The sequence below is a fragment of the Rutilus rutilus genome (assembly GCF_951802725.1).
Source record: "Rutilus rutilus genome assembly, chromosome: 5".
NCBI classification, from domain to species: domain Eukaryota; kingdom Metazoa; phylum Chordata; class Actinopteri; order Cypriniformes; family Leuciscidae; genus Rutilus; species Rutilus rutilus.
In genome coordinates, this window is record NC_140213.1 from 46,721,006 (window position 1) to 46,741,125 (window position 20,120).

Sequence of the window (20,120 nt, forward strand, 5' to 3'; positions counted from 1 at the left end):
AGCGCTGGATTGTAGTCGGTGCTTGAGCGCTGGTCTATGACTGGAAAAATAATCGTTGCAAAAGTAACAATAGGCTACATGTTGCATTAAACTGGAAGATTTTAGAATGTTAGGCATTCTAAACTTTTGAATAAGAAATATTATCAAGTCGTCAAAATACAACTCGTCAAAACTCCGAATCACAACAAGCGTATCGGTGAGAACACTCACAGCACACACAACCGAACTTGACTGCACATCATATTTTTGACATTATTGATACTGCTTTCAATCGTACTGCAATAAAAATGAACACAAAAAAACTTGCCTAGTGCCTACCTACAACACTGACGGTGGACTTGCGGTCAGGAGTGGAGCGGGTGCGGACGAATTTTTTATTTTTATGTTTTTTTTTTTTGAGAGCTGCTGAGGTATTCTTTCACGCGCAGCATAGACGCGCGTGCGCACACAATATGATATCACACTCTGTCTGCGCATATGTTTTACAACATAATTTAACAAAAAATTAGCCCACTTAAAGTGTTTATTACAACTAAATTACTAAATGCTTAAAATGAATAAAAGTAAATGAACAAAAATTTGCGTTATACATTTAAACTCGTGAACGCCCCCCAATAACACCTGAATGCCCCCCTTTCAAAAATCTTGCTTCCAACGCCCCCCCGTTGTTCTCTGAACGCCCCCTGGGGGATGGTACCGCCCCCTTTGAGAACCACTAATTTAGATGATTTAACGAGTTTAGACTATTCTTCCTCTCCTATTGCAACGAATGAATTACATTTTTCCTCAGGGACATTATATGATATGTCAGATCTGCCTGATGCGATACTGTAGTAGGCGGTTGCATAGTTATCATTTTCTCTCTAATATTATCAGTCTTGTAAGTAAAGAAGTTCATAAAGTCATTACTGCTATGCTCTTTGGAAACTTCAGAAGTAGAAGCTTTATTTCTTGTTAATTTTGCCACTGTATCAGATAAATACCTAGGGTTGTGTTTTTATTCTAAGAGAGTCGAAAAATAAGCACATCTAGCAGTTTTTTAAGGCCTTTCTGTACGAAATCATTAGCCTGGATGCCAACCAGAGCATGTGAGCGGAGTGGAGCGGGAGCGAGCGGGGAGCGCGAGCGGGCGGATCTTGGACAGAGCGCAGAGCGGCAATTTCAAAAGGACGGAGCGTCGCATTTCCCGCTCCAATTTCGCTCCGCTCCGCTCACACCACGAGTCTGAAGCATGCTCAGTCAAGCCTGACCCTGAATCCATTTGTCTTGCACAGTCATCAACAGTAGACTATTTTCAGGCAAAACTCGGCTCAATAATGGAGTTCAAAAAGTAAAATGAGAATTCATACAGGTGTAGCCTATCAATATAAGTCGCTCCGGAGTAGCCTATAAGGCGCATCAGTCAAAAAATGCGCCATGAAGAAGAAAAAACATAGGCCTAGCCTCGCACTGGACTATAAGTCACATTTATTTAGAAATTTATACAAAAAAAAAAAAAATGTTATGGACGGGACAGTTCTCCATTACGGACGTGAGCGCTCTGAAAGCGGCATAAGACTGCTTTAAACCTTTCACTCAGACCTCAGACAGAAAGCACAAAGCCTGTCTTTAAAATTAATTTCGTTTTGTATTAATTGTATCTTAATTTTAATCAAGGTTTCATCAACCATTGTCTGGATTTAATAAGAAGTAAATATATTAGAAAATAGATAACCACGATACGAAGGCGCCGGCGTGAACCTGGAGTTTGTCTCATGAATGAACCAGCGTATAGCCTACTTGCCTCACACACCTGAGACATATATATAAAGCTTGAAATGTCTACTTTTAAACAGAACAATTCAAAACGAAAGAAAACAGACTGCTCTCCCGTATGAAATGTGCATTTCTCTCAGGCGCGTTCACTACTGCGAAGATCACGAGTCAGCATCTTTCCAGCCGACAGACATAAAAAAAATTAAAATGTCTTCTGCTATATTTTACATATTCATAATCATTTTGCCGGTTCGTTGTGACAGCTTTTAGGTGCCCTTACATGTTACGTGAACGCATCAGCACTGAAAACATAGAGATTTTTTTTCTTTTGGGGGCATTTTGTTTGTTTTCAGACTTTCTCATTTGCCTGCGCGATGTTAGAGGACGCTGTTAATAAAGTTGCGAGTAAGCCTACACATTGGATTCACGTTTATTATTATAGGCTATTTAAAAAAATACCCCAGTTTTTATGCCAGTCGTATCATTTTAATCATTTTTGTTGTATTTATCCGCCACACACCTTGAAGACCGGTCCGTGTCTGATATTGTCTGATTTTAAACCGGTCCGTGGCGCAAAAAAGGTTGGGGACCGCTACAAGTGATATACATGTAGATTTTTTTTCCTTTTTTGGAGCGAGCGGGGGGTGATTTGAGTGGAGCGCGAAGCAAACTGCGTTGAGCGCTGAGCGAAAATGAGCGGAGCGGCCTGATGTAGCTTTGAGCGGGGGAGCGGAGGGGTGAACAGTTCAGTGAGCGATGAGCGGAGATTCTCACCGCTCCACTCCGCTCACATGCTCTGATGCCAACAGTAACAGTAAAGCAAATCTCTATTTGTGTTTGTTTGTCTGACGGCCGGTTGAGGGCGAAGAGAGTGAGTGCTTCACTGGTACAGGCTGCACTATCCCTGTGAGTGTTGCCGTGATTATTCCCCTGTGTGCCCTGGCACTGGTGAGAGCATTTATTTCCTGAAAGAACCACACGGGTGCATTTGCGTCATTTTCAAGATGTCATTCAGCCCGTGGGTTTCTGGATGCGGTTGTTCCCTGTCCCCCTGTGACGGTCACAATTGTTGCATCACGTGTTTGGGCTCACAGCATGCTGAAGCAGCTTTTGTGGATAGTTTGGGTTCTCATTGCGGTAACATGACTGTCTCTGTGTTGAGATCTAGGAGTCCCCATTTCTACACCCCACCCTCGGGTGCCGTGTTATTTGGGTGATCGTAGGATAGTGATGGAGATTCTGCCCGTAACCATTCCCTGTGGACTCCTCCTTGGATGATTGGTTTCTCGGGGCAGGCCGTGCTGGTTCTCAGCCTGGTTGATATGGCGGATGCGGACAAGGTTCGGATCCTGGACTCCCCAATCTGCCAGGTTGGGTTGTTCTGCGATGCGGTGAAGAACTGCGCCCAACAGTTGTATGCTGCTCAGGAGCAGATGGAGGAGGTCCGACACATCGTGCCCCAATGGCCCGCTGCTACCATCAGCCCGCCGCTGGTGGTAGTTCCTCCACCTGCATGTCGCCGAGGTCGCCACCGCTCAAGCTCCCGCTGGGCCACCGCAGCAGCCTTCACTCAGGCCTCATCGGAGAGCTAGCCACAGACAGGCCGCCCAGCCTGTATCAGACGCTGCCAAACCAGGTGGCAAGAGCAAGACTAAGCGTCCCTGATACAGGCCACCCAGGGATGGGGGTAGGGATTTTTCAGATAGTTTCTGTTCCACCGCCAGATTCTCCGGAGTCCAGTGGTTCCTGAATTGTCAGAAGAACAAATTCCTCTATTCCTGGGTTCCAAGAGGGTCAGATTGATGGTGTGCGACCCTGTAAAGCCTTGCAACCATCGATCCTCTCTTGCGTCGCCAGCTGGCAGACGGGTACGGTTCGAGGATCCGATTACACATTCTCCCGTACCCAATGCCGATCAGTGGAAACAGGTCAGTGCTGCATTGCACACTCAGACCCCGCTCTGGACCGCCCCCGGGCCCTCCGAGCCCGGTCCCTGCTCTCCACTTCGCTGCCCTACACTGGTTCATCTGTTGTTTTTCTGGTTCCCCTGGAGCGGTTTTTGGAAGCCTGGAAAGTGCTTTCCAATCCGTCCAGCTGGATTCTCCGCACCTTCAGACTCGGCTACACGATTCAGTTCAGCCGGCGTCCGCCCATGTTCAGAGACATTCGTTTCACTTCGGTGTTGAGCTAAAGAGCCCCTGTCATGCGTGCGGAAATTGCAGTTCTGGCAAAGGATGCAATAGAGCCGGTTCTACTAGCCGAAATGAAGTACGGCTTCTACAGCCCCTACTTCATTGTTCCCAAGAAAGGTGGTTGGTTAAGACCAATCTTGGACCTGCGTGTCTTGAATCGGGCACTTTACAAGATTTCGTTCAAGATGCTAATGCAGAAATGCATTTTCGAAAGCATTTGTCCTGGAGATTGTTTCGCAGCGATCGACCTCAAGGATGCTAACTTTCATGTCTCCATCCTGTCGCGACACAGGCTATTCCTGCGTTTCTCGTTCGAGGGTCGAGTGTATCAGTACAAGGTCCTACCCTTCGAGCTGTCCCTGTCACCCCGCGTCTTTACAAACTTTTTCTGAGGCTCCTGGGGCATATGGCAGCCGCAGTAACGCCACTCGGCTTGATTCATATGAGACCACTTCAGCACTGGCTGAGGGTGACAATCACTCGAGCCTGCCGCCGATCCTTCAGCCCGTGGTCGGACCCTTCGTTTCTCCGGGCCGGAGTACCCCTAGAACAAGTGTCTAGGCACTCTGTGGTCTTCACAGATGCCTCCATCACTGGCTGGGGGGCCACGTACAATGGACATGCAGTAGCTGGGTTCTGGACAGGCCCCCATCTGCATTGGCATATTAATTGCTTTGAGTTGTTGGCAGTACACCTTGCTTTGAGACGTCTCAAAACACGGCTGCTCGGCAAGCATGTACTGGTCTGTACGGACAACACTGCGACGTACACAACCACCTCCTTTTATGGAGTCAGAAGCATCTGAGGACGCTTCGTGCCACTCGCCCCGGCCTACTCAATTGTGCCGCCGACAAGCTCTCACGACAGCATGTGGCCCCCGGAGAGTGGAGACATCACCCTCAGGTGGTTCAGCTGATCTGGGACCACTTCGGAGCTGCACAGATCGATCTGTTTGCCTCTCCGGACTCGTCCCATTGCCAGTTGTTTTATTCCCTGACCGAGAGCACTCTCGGCACGGATGCACTGGCACACAGCTGGCCCCGTGGCTTTCGCGAATGTGTTTACTCCAATGAGCCTTCTTGCACAGACACTGTGCAAGGTCAGGGAGGAAGAGGAGCAGGTCTTGCTAGTTGCCCCTTATTGTCCTAACCGGACCTGGTTCCCCGAACTTGTGCTCCCCTCGTCAGCCCCTCCCTGGCCCATTCCTCCGAGGGAGGACCTTCTCTCTCAGGGATGGGGCACCATATGGCACCCGCACCCAGACCTCTGGAAACTTCATGTCTGGTCCCTGGACGGGACGCAGAGGTTCTAGGTGAGCTACCACAATCAGTCATAGACACCATCACTTCTGCGAGAGCTCCCTCTACCAGGCAGGCTTACGCCTTGAGGTGGAACCTGTTTGTTGATTGGTCGATTGAACCCCGAAGATGTTCGATCGGGACCGTGCTCTCTTTCCTGCAAGAGGGGTTGGAGCGAAGGTTGTCTCCCTCCACCCTTAAAGTGTATGTTGCCTCTATTGCCGCACATCTCGATGCAGTGGATGGGAAATCCGTAGGAAGGCACGATCTGGTCATCAGGTACCTTAGTGGAGCGAGGAGATTGAATCCGCCTCTTCTCACCTCCATACCCTCTTGGGACTTACCTCAGGTGCTGACCGCACTTCAGAGACCTCCCTTTGTGCCTCTGCAGTCAGTTGAGTTAAAAACTCTGTCGTTTCAGACAGTTCTCCTGGTTGCATTGGCCTCCATCAAGAGGGTAGGGGACTGGCATGCTTTTTCGGTCGACGAATCGTGCCTGGAATTTGGGCGTCTAACTTTCACGTTATCCTGAGACCCCGACCAGGATATGTGCCCAAGGTTCCTACCACTCCCTTTCAGGACCAGGTGGTGAACCTGCAAGCGCTGCCCCTGGAGGAGGCAGACCCAGCCCTGGCTTTTCTCTGTCCCGTCCGTTCCTTGCGGATATTTGTGGACAGAACGCTAAGCCTCAGAACCTCAGATCAGCTCTTCATCTGTTAGGGAGGTCATCAGAAGGGAAAGGCTGTCTCCAAGCATAGGTTTGCCCACTGGATAGTCGATGCTATCATCTTGGCGTATGAATCCCAAGATGCACCTTGCCCCCCGGGACTGAGAGCTCACTCCACAAGAAGTGTAGCCGCTTCCTGGGCATTGGCCCAGGGTGCCTCGCTGACAGATGTATGTAGAGCTGCAGGCTGGGCAACACCTAACACGTTCGCTAGATTCTATAGCCTAAGTGTCGAGCCAATTGCTTCCCGTGTGCTTTCTTCGCATAGAAGCCAGTTAGCACAGTAAACACGCTCGATATGTCGGCTTGCTGCGCTATTCCCCTCCTTGAACCGGATGTGTGGGCCATTCTTGCTCCAGTTGAATTCTTATTAAAAACCTGTGAGTTCCTCCACAACCCTTAAAGTTGGCATTGGACGTGACGGAGCGTCTGATGCTAGGCCTACCACTTGTAAGCTAGTGGAACTTGTGCTGTAGTGGGTTCCATAGTGTCCCTCCTTCCTTCGATAGGGCACGCTTTCCCAGTGTTATCCAAGTCTACTGAATGTATTGTTTTTTTGGAACAGCAGTGACTTCATGGTCTAAAGCCCTTTCCTTTCCGTCCCAAAAAGCTGCAGAAGGATTAGGTGTTTTTTTTTCTAGGCACTGGAAGGTGGCAGCATTAGTGGCGACTTAGTAGGATCCCAATCAGTCGACACGTCAACTTCCCCGACTGAAAGGGAAAGTCTTGGTTACGTAAGTAACCCTCGTTCCCTGAAGCAGGGAACAGAGACGTAGTCCCCTAGCCACTTTTGCTGTACCACTTCTGACCGTGTTATTATAAAATGCTTGCAGTTTGTATTTCACACAGCACAGTGTGAAACGTTTTGGGCTGTTCTGAAGCCAAATACACAGTTACAGTGATTTGCTGAAATCTGGACTCGAGTCACTATTGTCTGGGTTTTCTCTGCTTTAGCTCTGTTTTGGACTGACTGTTTGAATGCTTTCACTTAGTTGATTCTTGGACTAAAAAATCTCCAGGAGTTTACTGGTTTAAAATGAACTGATTGCAAACAAAGCAGCAGAAACAAAACAATGTCCTTTGTCCAAAAATTTGTCCAATAAATTCTCTTCTACTTCCTGTAGGTTTTTGAAAAGTGCAGCTGCACAGGAAGCGTGTGACTATCTCACTGAAGTTCTGGGTAAAAGTCCATTATTACTGACAGAACTGGATCTGAGTGAAGATAAATTAGGAGATCTGGATGGAGGGAAGCTCTCTGCTCTTTTGATGGATTTTCATATCAAAGTGGAGATAATCAAGTGAGTCAATGTGATTTTATATTATAACTTCTCTGTTAATTGATTGTAAATGACTGTCAGTCATGTGTCAGCAGATATGAAGAGCTGTTGGTATGGTGTGTGATGAATATGTGCGGAATAATAAATTATGGTGTTTCTGTGTTTAGGCTGAATAATTGTGAGCTGACAGAGAAAATCTGTTCAGTTCTAGCTACTGTTCTCTCCTCTAAAACCATCCTGAAAGAGCTGAACCTGAACAACAGCCGTCTGCTGGACTCAGGAGTCAAAGAGATCTGTGAGGGACTGAAGAATCCTGTGTGTGAGCTGAAGATACTCAAGTGAGTACATTTCACCATCAGTTACACTCAACACCACAGGAATATGGCACCGGGGATTCTGGTCCCCGTCTTTTCTGTTTGGTCAAAAATTTTTTTTACAAAAGCCTGTATTCAACTTTGAGATTTGATTTAATTTACTATTATAAATACAAATATTTGTATTTAAAAATATAAATATAAAATCTGCCAGATGTACAAATGTCAGTGTTATTTGCTGGATTTAATTTACAATGCATTATTGTTGTCCACAGAAAGGTGGTAAACAGAGGTTTATGTAAAAGAGATGCTTGTGTACCTTTTCTAGTAAGGCCTAAAGAAAAAGTTATGGACAACTTGCTCAAGTACTTCCATGTTCTGCTCATTAAAGGCTCAAGCATTTCCTTTCAGTGCACTTATGTTACAGTCACTCATGAGGACAGATTTTTTTACAGCGAATAATGTTTTGACTTTATCAAGAATCATCGCCACCTTTCTTCCCTCTAGCGACAGCCCTGCCCTGAGTTGAAATATTATCGAATGTTTACAAGCCACTGCTTTCTCAAATCAGCTTGGACTAAATTAAAACATGTTCCATTGTGCTGGGACAATTGTGTACTCCATAAATAACTCTCCTATCTCTAAAAAATTCAGATATTTATGTGGCATTTAATGAACTAGGTAACCACAGCACATGAAAAATATCACATCACTGGAAATGACTGAGACACATTATTTGAAAACAAAAATATGTAACAGCTCACTGTAAATAGTTAATTAATTGAATTATGGAAAAGATATACATGTAACAGTTTATAAGGCAGATTTGAGTATCCAGATCACCTTGTGTGGATCTGTATCTTAACTCTGAATTTACTGCATGGTGGCTGTGTGTAAAACAGTGATTCTGTTGATGCTATAAGTGCATAATCATTTCAGGATTTTAGCATCTGATTTATTTGTTTAGGGCTGGAACACCATACATTTTGGTCAACTTCTCATGGTAGTCTCATTGTTCAATTATTATTATCAGGCTCAGCAAGTGTGATCTAACAGAAGAAAGCTGTTCAGCTCTGGCTTCAGTTCTCAGTTCAGACTCCAGCATTCTGAAGGATCTTGACCTGAGTAATAATAATCTGCAGGATTCAGGAGTGAAGCTGCTCTCTGATGGACTGAGAAATAACTGTAAACTGGAGAAACTCAGGTGAGATGATGTGCAACACTGGGCCTTTAGTTTGTTTACATATTTAGTCATCAGTTTTTGACTGAAACTAAGTTTAGTTTGCATATTATTTGTACAAATAACAAAATACAGTGTAAAGTGCTTTTTGAAAAAAGTAACTCTGATAGTTTGCTTTGAATTTAAAAAGTAAAACATTATTTTATTCATTGCATGAAAAAAAGTAATCTGACTTACAAGTAAACTATCTTTTCTTGAAATTCTATAATAATAAATTAATCACGTTACATTTTCATTCCTGTTCTAGACTTTCAAACTGCAGTATCACAGAAGAAGGTTATAAAGCTCTGGCTTCAGCTCTGAGATCTTCACACCTGATAGAGCTGGATCTCACAGGAAATGATCCTGGACAATCAGGAGTGAAGGAGCTCGATGATATATTACAGGACCAGAACTGTCAACTCAAGACACTGAGGTGAGACATGATGAAATAATACAAAATAAATGACATACAGGTGAATTAAGAGAAATGTATGCCTCTTTTCCACCATCTAGCCAATCCATTATCCTAGCCTTAACCGTTCTATTCCGTGCCGATCTGGCCCAGCTTGTACGAATGTGATTTAATTTTCCATTGTGGGGCTGATAGCAGAGCTCTTTCGAATGTAATACAACTGCAGTAGTTATTTCCTTGGTAATGCAAGAGTTTACAAATGACATTAGATGTAAATAGGGATCACTTTATGGAGGATGGAGGATTTTAATTTGATTATTTACTTGTTTACTTAAATCAAATAGCGCGCCTTGCCAACCACAGAGAAACTGGTAGCCATGCGACAGACAAGTGTCCAATTCACCCTTCGCCGGGAGTTTGATTGACAGGCTATCTGACCAATCATAATCATAATCCACTGAATCCGCCATTTTGTCCGCCAAAAAAGCAGTCAGGAGAGTTAATAGATTAACGTCTGTGGATTCGAACTTGAAAAATGGTGTGTACTGACGGCTTTCCGCAGTTGAAACAACATTCCTTCTGATGGTCATTCATGTTTATTTGATGCTATAAAATAACTAGAAGGAAAAGATGATCGGTTCACGAGCAGCTTTAACTGAGGCGCTACTGCTATCTGTCACGAAAGATTAAAGAGCCATAAAATGGTATTTATTGTTTAAATTTCTTTAAAAATTACTAAATTTGAAAGATGAGACTTTGTTTTATATAGAAAGTAACCTGGTCTCACCTGTCTTGTTGGTATGTTTTCAGTGTCCTCTCTGCTCCGTGATGTATTTTTCACTGCTTGAGAACATAATGTGTGGCGTAAGAGTGGCATGGCTTGTCGGATATAGCAACAGTAACTAAAGGGGGCGGGTCTTTGTGAATCGTTAATTCTGAGTGCTGACGTCACTACCCACATTCTACCTGCATGGTTCAGCACAGTTAGCCAATCGTGCTGAGAATTCTGGCCTGAGAACAGTTTCTCTGCTGTGCCACACCAGGATCAATTGGAAATATTACTGGAACGGTTTCTTATTGTTTTTAGAACAGTTTGGCCCAAAAGTAGAAAAGTGGCTGTAAATTCAGAAATGCAGTAAACTGCATAACTTTTTGTTGTTGTCAAAGTTAACAAGGATTAACATTAGAATAACAACAAAAAAAATACGATGGTTTGTTAAAAACTGAATTAATTCCTGCTTCATCTTCCCTTCTACAGGTTACTGAGTCATGACGCAGATGAAGCCTGTCAGTATGTGAGAGGAATTGTGGGTGAAAACCCGTTACTTCTGAGAGAACTGAATCTGACTAAACGTGAACTAGGAGACACACGAGTGAATCAGATCGCTGCTCTACTGCAGGATAAACACTGTAAACTCAACACACTGATGTGAGTATTTTACATTGTTTTATACTTAACAAAGCATCTTTAAAACAATATACTATTTAAAATTACATTTTCAAAATATTGACATTGTAGATTAATCTAAGATTAACTGAGTCATCATAAAGTGATGACTCAGCCGCTTGCATAAAGTGCTTAGACTAGCTTTACAAATTGGTCATCTCATTTTTTTCTTTAAGACTGATCATCTCTTTAAGCCAGTTACATAAAAAGGCAGATTGGTCTAATTCTGAAAATTAAGACTGATTAGCCATAGCTAATTGCTGGATGACCAGACTTGTTTTTAAGACACAGTTTGAACTTAGCAGCTATTTTCATGCAACTGGCCACAGGGCCACAACAAAAGCACTTTCATCGGGCCCTATTTTAATGATCTAAGAGCATGGTCTAAAGCAGGGGTTCTCAACTTTTTGCCGCGTCGCATCACGCAGCACTACGTCTTTAAAATTGAGCACATTATTCTCTATGAGTGTACACACACCGGCAGCACCATCCGCCAACTGTCAGCGGCGCCCAGCTACGGTGAAGGACCTTGTTCAAAATCCTGTTGCACCACAGAGCGCCATTTACGTAGTTTTAGATTACATTATATTTGTCTCAAATCGTCGTTAATGTATACTGACTTCACCCTGTGCTGCAAGATACATTTAGTTTTACATTCATTTACAGAAATCAGCTGCGTGGATGAAAATGATCGGATTTTCAGGTGCGATTCTCAATTAATTCAGTTAATGTACGTCCTGAGGTAAAGTTTTCAGACTGCAGACTCAGCAACGATTGTATTTAGTTTGCACAGTACAATCATAACAGTACAGACATTATCTTAATTTCATAATGTCCTTAAACATAACAATATTGCTGGCCATAAACTGAGAAAGTGCGCGTCTGGTGTGCGATACCTCGAGTTGTCCCAGACATAACACGATGCTGCGCTTCTCGTCCAGTGTGCAACCCCCTATACTCTCAGTACCGCCCTTATAAAAACAAATTTAATGTATTCAGCGTCGTAATTTCTCACCACACACTTCTAAACTTTTGCTTGCATAGGTCTGTCTCCCACATCTGCTTTTCTTTTCACAAAACAATCCATATTATAGTAACGTAATTTGCTACTGCATCTGATCGAACAAATGTTCAGCGTTGTGACATGATTGGTGTTGCGATATTTAAACATAAATTTGCTTTTGAATAATGCATCTTGACTTCAGTTTTTTTGATCATATCATAAGAACAATTAGATAATTAGAAAATAACAAGATTTGTCAATTAGAAAATAAAAAAATTATTATTTTGGGGTAGTCTACCGCTGCCTACACGGCCCACCAGACGGCGCTCCTAGGCTCACTAGGTTGAGAATCACTGGTCTAAAGCGCACGACGCAAGTGCACTTAGGGCATGTCCGAATCCACTTTTGCTAGTTTAACGATGGGAAAAATGGTCGGCGCGCCCAGCGCATGGTCTAAAAGGGTTGTCCCTAGTCTATTAATGAGTAATGGGTGTGTGTTGGGCGTAAAGTGCAAAAAAAACAATCAGAGTGCAATTTCCCATTCCCTTTAAAAGCCAGTTGCGCTCGCATCATGGCGGATGCGCTATTTAAATGGCGGAATTTGCAAGCGGAAAGACTGAATGCGTCTCCAGAGAGCAAACGGATCTGCTCGTGTATGAGGTTAAAGCACGCAAGCAGACCATCTACGGGACAAGTCAGATTCCACCATATCTTTATGTACACAATATTAATATTTTACATTGTAATCCTTTTATTTTTTATATTTGGCATGTTAGTGTGCTGTTGCTGTTTGTGTGCCCTGTGTGTGTAATAAGCAGAGTGTACGCGCGTTGTGGACCCGCCTATAGGCGCACATTACTAACGCGCTCTTTGAATAAGAAAAAAATACTGTGCGCTGTATGTCTGAATGAATCACCAGTTTGAATGAATCGATTGAATTGCAATGTATCACTCATTAACAGTTCACAATTTAAAGTCTTTTTTTTTTCTTTTTTTTTTTTTTTTTACAATTTCAAATATCAGTATTCAGCATTTTATGTTTAAAACATCAAAATATTATTCATGAATTTGTAGCTGCAGGTTAAATGTATTCATGTACCACTGAGTTGCATTAAATAGTCTGTGTAAATGCATCTAAATGACACTTCAGATGCAGCTTCTGTTTCCTCTGCATTGCAAAGATGAATTTTGTTGATACTGATTTAATTTGCTTGATAACAGCCATTTTGTCTTATTTTTCTAATTGACTTCAGTGATTAAATGTAAGAATTTAATGCAAAAAATGATGCACACATTTAATAAGATTAGAAAAAATGCTTCATAAAGCTAAAATGCCCATAAAAGTTGGAAAAGTAATATCTGTCACTGCTATCCATAAAATCCCATAAAATATCGAGATTGACCATTTTTTTGTCAATATCACACACCCTGAGCGACAAACTTCAATCCATAAAGATTTTTATTTATTTTTTATATCACTCTAAGTAAGTGTATCTGCAGAGCGCAGGGTTAATTCAAGTTATTAACATGTCATGAGCTATAAAGAATAGTAAATAAGAAAATAGTAAAACATGATTAATAAGTTATTAAAAGTGCAATAAACTGTAAATGAGAACTACATTCTGTACTCATAAGCTTACAGGTGGCCCCCTGTGTGCACACACATGAAGCATGACAGCATGCAGGCACCCAATTCAGTTCCCCTGCATTGCCCATAGCACTTGACTGCATAGCCCATAGCACTTGACTACAGTTCCCCTGCATTGCCCATAGCACTTGACTGCATAGCCCATAGCACTTGACTACAGTTCCCCTGCATAGCCCATAGCACTTGACACTTGAAAGTTGAGAAAATCATGTTTTTATTTAATCATGCAAATGAAGTGAAAGTAAGTCGTAGACATTCAAAATAATCATATTCATTAAAAGTAAAGAAACTAAATGATCTTACCAGTGCTGTTTCTGCACTCTCTCTTATTACAGTGTTCGATTTTGAAATTAGCTGATGATCAATAAAATGCAGCTCATATTTGTTGTTTTTGGTGACTTAAACTCCATTAAATCTGCATATAGTGCGGGAATAGAAGATCAGATTTATATCCATTTGGCGGACGCTCATTTATGTGACCAATTGTAAATGGAATCGTTTTGATAAATCAGATATCCGATCAGTAAAAACACAAGAACTGACCAGGTGTAAACAGGCCCTAAGATTACATCTGGATCAGATTAAGAATGATGATCAAAACATAGATTCCCAAAATCCATCATTAACATTCAGTACACACTTACAATACAATAGTACTGTATAGTTTTACAATACACACTGTTTGTCTAAATGCATGACTTGGTAATCCAGGTAAACCTAGTCAGTTATGTCTTAAGTGAGCGTAAACAGTTGTAAAATCAGATGTAAATCAATATATTGAATCTGTGCATTAGATGACAACTTAATATGTAATAGTCACCTATTTCTGCCTTTATGTACAGCTTTTTGAGGTGATGATAAACATGCTTTGTTGTATTGTTTTTTTTTCTTCACATGAAAAAAAGCTAACTGTTGTATCAGATGCCTGTGGTGTAATCACGGACTATTATATGGACTTTTATTTGTTTTTGTTTTGTCCTCGCGTCATTGTTATGTCACGCAATATGGTTTTAAGGAGAAGTGGAAGTGACGTCGGGAGGGGACTCCGGAGTTCAAACGGGGAAGCGGTCTGAGTTTAGCGGGCTCTGTGTAATAGTTGCACGAAGAATTCATTAAAGGGATTAATACCCTGGTGTTTTGTGGATTACATGTCAATTGTCTTCTGGATTACCACAGCTTCCCATCGGCTAAACAGACTGTGACGAGATTGCGTAAGTCCACGGGGAATATATTGACTGCGGCTTCTCGCCACGCTTCGCCTTATATTTTTGTTTTGGGTCTTTTCCTTCCCGCGGACGCGGAGGACATTGTAGTTCCGTACGGACAATTTTGAATATTCAGTCTGCTGGCCAGGACATTGGGACATTGGGGTTCTGAGGGTTAAATCTGTGTGGATAATTGTAGAATGTTTGGTTGCTGTGTCGGAGTGCGGCCGTGCCTCCAGCTGTGAAATAAGCACATGTTGCTGCCCGTTGGGGTATTATAATGTATATATCTTTCAATACACTGGGTTGAACTTGTGTTTCATTGTTTTTTCGTTAAAATATAATTAATTCAAGTCTACATATATGTAGATCTTATTTTATATATATTTCTTTAGTGTTTATTTAACGAAAGTAAGCTAGCTGTTACTGGCTTTATTTATATCAGTAGGTATCAGATCCGCCCGTTTCCTTATGTTTTGCGTGCAGTACTTTTCTCTTGCTTTGATAGTGTAAGGGAAATTGTTACAGAGTGGTGGCCCGTACAGGGAACTTGGATGATTTTGTTTTTGGTATTGTTGTGAATGTATACCCGTTTTTTCCTACTGTAAAATATTGCTAAGTTGTTTACTCTGGGTTTTCATTACAAATACTTTAGATACATGCTGCGGGAAAAGGGGAAAATAATAATAGCAAAGAATCACACACGGGTTTTTGAGACTTTTTATTTTCTGTTGAGTTAAATGGTGTAGGCAGTGTAAAAAGGAGAAATAGCCTATATAGTAGCTTACTAAGGTTATCTCAGTCAATATATATATCTATATATATATGTGTATATATATAGGCCTATACGTATTTTTGCACAGTCTTTGCACATTCACTCAAGGCACGTTAATTATTTGGCATTATTGCTACATTGCATTATTTACACACCCTTGTTGACTTAATTGTTCACGCCATTAATGGCTGCCCCAAGCCAGCAGGGGACCAATGTGGTAAATTATGGGCCCCAAGATGATGCTGCCTCTCTTATAGATTGGGATCCTGAACCCATCCCTTCTGAGGAAGCTGACCCATATCGCCACATTACCACTAGACACAACCGAAGTGGTGTCACAGAAATAACCACCTTGTTGGACTCTCTGTATCTAGATCCACCGGCAGAAGAACAACCACCGCTGGATGAGGATGTGGATGCTGAAGGAGTCTCGATGGGGGAACAAATCCAGGAACTTCAGTTAAAGATGGAGACCTTGGAAAACCGTCTCAAAGACTCAAATGACAGCACACTCAACAGGGAGGAGGGCCTCAGAGCATCTATTGAGACAATGCTTAAGGAGGCCAAAGAGTATGTTGACATTAAGTTGCAGAGATTTGATCAGGTGTTGGTGGACTGCTTAAAGCGAAGAGATAAGCAGTGGGGTGAAGAATTGGAAACAAAGTTTCGCAACAGAAAACGTTCCTCTTGGAGGCCAGCGAGTTTCTCCACACCTACGGGCTTTTCATCTGCTGATCAGGGTATGTCTAAAGGGGATGTCACCCTTCCACCATCTGGTGCAGCTACAGCTAAACCCCCTATTAGAATGGAGTTTCCCCAGTTCGGGGAGTCGAGGGAGTCTACTGATGTCACTGATTTCATTGAGCAGTGTGAGAACTTTCTCACCCTCAGGCCACTGAGTGACTTTGAGTTGGTAGGCACACTCAATGCTGTTCTTAAAGGGCCTGCACGGAGTTGGTGGTTGGCTTCCCGCGGCAAGATTACCAACTGGGAAGAATTTAAAAGTGCTTTCCTTGAGGCTTTCCTGCCCACTGATTACCAGACAGAGATTGAGGATCAGCTCCGATCACAGGTGCAGTCACCCTCCCAGTGCATTCGGGATTTTGCCTACGATCATCGGGCACTCTGTCTGAAGTGGAGACCAGATATGGAGGAAGACGAGATTGTGCGGCGCATCCTTAGTGCATGTAACCCAAGTCTGGCCAGTGGTCTGCGGGGTATCGTGTCTACCGTGGAACAGGTGGTCAAGGTGGGATCGCTTATTGAGAAGGATTGGAGTAACTCTAAGGATTATTGGAGTCGTGTACAACAATCCCACCCTTCAGACCGCTCTTCTAAAAAACCTAGCAAAAAACCTGAACACGGACAGGGCCGGGGTCATAGTGCGGATGTGGCCACCGTTTTCGGTATTCCAACCCTCCTGGTGGTGCCAATAGCCATCCGAGGCTCCAGTGGTGATGCTGTCCTTGATTCAGGGTGCACGTACTCTTTAATGAGTAAAACTCTGTGGAACAACATAAAAAAGGCAGGTGAGACACTGAGTGCAAGTGAAATTCCAAGGTTCATTATGGCAAATGGCCAAGAGAGTAAAGCTATAGGGACAACCACCTTACTCCTCTCCCTTCATGATGCCCATATCACCGTCAGTATACATGTACTCAGTGATGATCAACTTTGCATGCCCTTACTGCTGGGTTTAGATTTCATGTGCGCCAGCCAAATTGTTCTGAAGCCCCACCTGAGGAAATATGTGATGCCAGGCGGCAAAGAGTATCGGTTCTTGCCTAAGGGTCGTGAGGCCCTGTGGTGGAGACATGCAGAGCCTACAATTAATTTTTACATGGCAGTGATGGATGAGGTCGGTAACAAACTTCCTCCAGTTCCGCTGTTTGATGCACAGCCTGAGCTGGTTAGACCACTGCTGCAGAAGTGGCCTACAGTTTGGACAGATTCCACCGGTGCCACCGACGTCATAAAACATAAGATCTTGACTACTGACGAGCTGCCAATACGGAGGAGAGCTTATAGAGTGTCACCACAAAAGCAAGCGGTTATTGAGGAACAGATGAAGAAAATGCTCAAAAATGGTGTCATAGAGCCTTCCACTTCTGCTTGGGCCTCCCCAGTGGTTTTGACACCTAAGAAGGATGGAACGCTCCGTTTCTGTGTGGACTTCAGAGGACTTAATGCCAAAACACACCATGATGCTTACCCAATGCCACTGATTCATGAGATCTTAGAGTCCATGCACGGAGCACAATATTTTAGCTCGCTTGACCTTCAGAGTGGGTACTGGCAGGTGGCCATGGATGAGGAAAGCAAACAAAAAACAGCTATGATCACACACCTAGGCCTATTCCAATTTAAGGTCATGCCTTTTGGGCTGAGAAATGCTGGCGCCACCTTTCAACGTTTGATGGAGAATGTTCTGGGGGAGTTGAAGGGCCGAATCTGTTTCGTCTACATAGATGACATTATTGTCTTCTCCAAGACTCATGAGCAGCACCTGGGTGACTTGGAGGCAGTGTTTAAAAAACTTCATCAGGCCCACCTAACTCTGAATGTTGCAAAATGCCACCTCATGCAAACTCAACTTACCTTTCTAGGACATGTGGTCTCAGGTAAAGGCGTGGAGATGGAAACGGCAAAGGTGGAGGCCATTACAGCTTACCCAGCCCCAACAGATCTGAAAAGTCTCCAGAGATTCCTGGGGTTGGTGGGCTGGTACCATAAGTTCATTCCTCGGCTGTCAGACATTGTTGCTCCTCTTAATAACCTCAAGAAAAAAGGAGTCAAGTGGGAGTGGAATGAGCAGTGTCAGGTTGCTTTTGAACGGCTTAAAGGGTTGCTGCAGTCCCCACCAGTGCTGGCTCAGCCAGAGCCACAGTCTGGTTTTCAGGTGCACTGTGATTCCAGTGATGTGGGTTTGGGGGCTGTTTTGATGCAGACAATTGAAGGTGAAGACAGAGCCATTGCATTTGCCTCAAGAGCCCTCCATGGCGCTGAGCTGAGATACCCCACCTCAGAAAAAGAGTGCTTGGCTGTTGTATGGGCGGTGGAAAAGTGGCGTCATTACCTTGAAGGAGAGGCATTTGATGTGTATACAGACCACAGCGCACTGGCCTGGGCATTCAACTGTCCCAAGACGTCATCACGGCTTACAAGATGGACTTTGCGTCTACAGGCATTCACCTTCCGAGTGCACTATAAAAAAGGCTGCTGTAATGTAGTTCCTGATGCTCTGTCCCGAGTTCCTCTTCCACAGGATGGGAGGGTATGTGTGGCAGTTGCAAAATCTTACTGGTCTGACCTACCTAAGTCACTTCAGGATATCGGAAAAGCTCAGCAGGCAGACCCCTTATGCCAAGAGCTTGGTCACACTATTGGTCAGCACTCACCTGATCGCCTCCATTACCAGCAGCAGCAGGGAGTGTTATACCGGGGTGTACCGTCTAAGTATGGCGGCTTTAATTACCAGCTGGTTGTTCCCGCTAACCTAGTTACGGAGTTTCTGTCTTACTTTCACGACAGTCCGTTGGGAGGTCACCTAGGAAGGATGAAGACCCTCCTGAAGATCCTGGAGGTGGCCTGGTGGCCCACAGTTCGCAAGGATGTTTGGACCCATGTCCGAGCTTGCCATATCTGTCAACAGTACAAGGGTTCGAATGAAAAGCCAGCTGGTTTTCTCCAATCAACAGAAGTCAAAGTACCAGGGGAGATGATAGGAGTGGACTTTATGGGGCCATTCCCTCTCAGTAAAGCCCGGAATTCAGTTTTAATGGTGGTGGTCGACTATTTTAGTAAGTGGGTGGAACTGTTTGCATTGAAGGATGCCAAGACACCAAAGGTCTGCCAGATCTTGAAGAATGACATCTTTACACGCTGGGGGGTACCTGCCTTCCTTGTGTCTGACCGGGGGCCTCAATTCACTAGTCACTTATTATCCAGCCTGTGTGAATCATGGGGTGTTACCCAAAAGCTCACGACAGCATACCATCCCCAGACGAACCTTACGGAGAGGGTCAACAGGACCCTTAAGACCATGATGGCCTCTTTTGTAGGCGAACATCATCAGGACTGGGATCGGTGGCTGCCTGAGTTCCGGTTGGCTATCAACACTGCCGTGCATGAGACCACTGGTGTGTCCCCTGCTGTGCTGGCTTTGGGGCGTAGCCTTAAAGGCCCGTTAGAACGCCTTATTCACAAGTCTCCTGCACCCAATACATCTACATACCACACAGTACACTCACATACATTATTACTGAAGGAGGTCGAACGACATGTGGGAATGGCAAAGGCCAGACAAGCCAGATACTATAATGCACGACGCAAAGATGTACACTTTGTTGTTGGGGATCTGGTCTGGGTTAGGTCACATCCTCTGTCTAAAGCCTCAGCTAAATTCTCTGCCAAGTTTGCACCCAAATGGTCAGGGCCTGTTAGGGTAGAGAAAAAACTAGGTCCGGTAAACTACCGTGTTCGTTGGTTAACTGATAAACTGAAGGTGGATAACGTAAATGTGGTCGACTTGAAACCATTCTATGGTCCCAATAAGCCGCTGGCTGGGGGGGGGGGGGGGGATGTAATAGTCACCTATTTCTGCCTTTATGTACAGCTTTTTGAGGTGATGATAAACATGCTTTGTTGTATTGTTTTTTTTTCTTCACATGAAAAAAAGCTAACTGTTGTATCAGATGCCTGTGGTGTAATCACGGACTATTATATGGACTTTTATTTGTTTTTGTTTTGTCCTCGCGTCATTGTTATGTCACGCAATATGGTTTTAAGGAGAAGTGGAAGTGACGTCGGGAGGGGACTCCGGAGTTCAAACGGGGAAGCGGTCTG

The 20,120-nt window shown here is 43.9% G+C and overlaps 1 protein-coding gene across 1 annotated transcript in view; it reads left to right on the top strand.

Moving 5' to 3' along the window:
- LOC311291147 (uncharacterized protein) overlaps positions 1-20,120 on the top strand; it is a gene marked incomplete at both ends in the record, with an annotated part of 96,466 nt that overhangs the window by 13,329 nt on the left and 63,017 nt on the right. Inside the window, 5 exons of the mRNA XM_084410020.1 lie at positions 7,097-7,270; positions 7,417-7,587; positions 8,597-8,767; positions 9,051-9,218; positions 10,456-10,626. Coding sequence (XP_084266146.1) covers positions 7,097-7,270; positions 7,417-7,587; positions 8,597-8,767; positions 9,051-9,218; positions 10,456-10,626 — 855 coding nt within the window. The remainder of the gene's footprint in view (positions 1-7,096; positions 7,271-7,416; positions 7,588-8,596; positions 8,768-9,050; positions 9,219-10,455; positions 10,627-20,120) is intronic.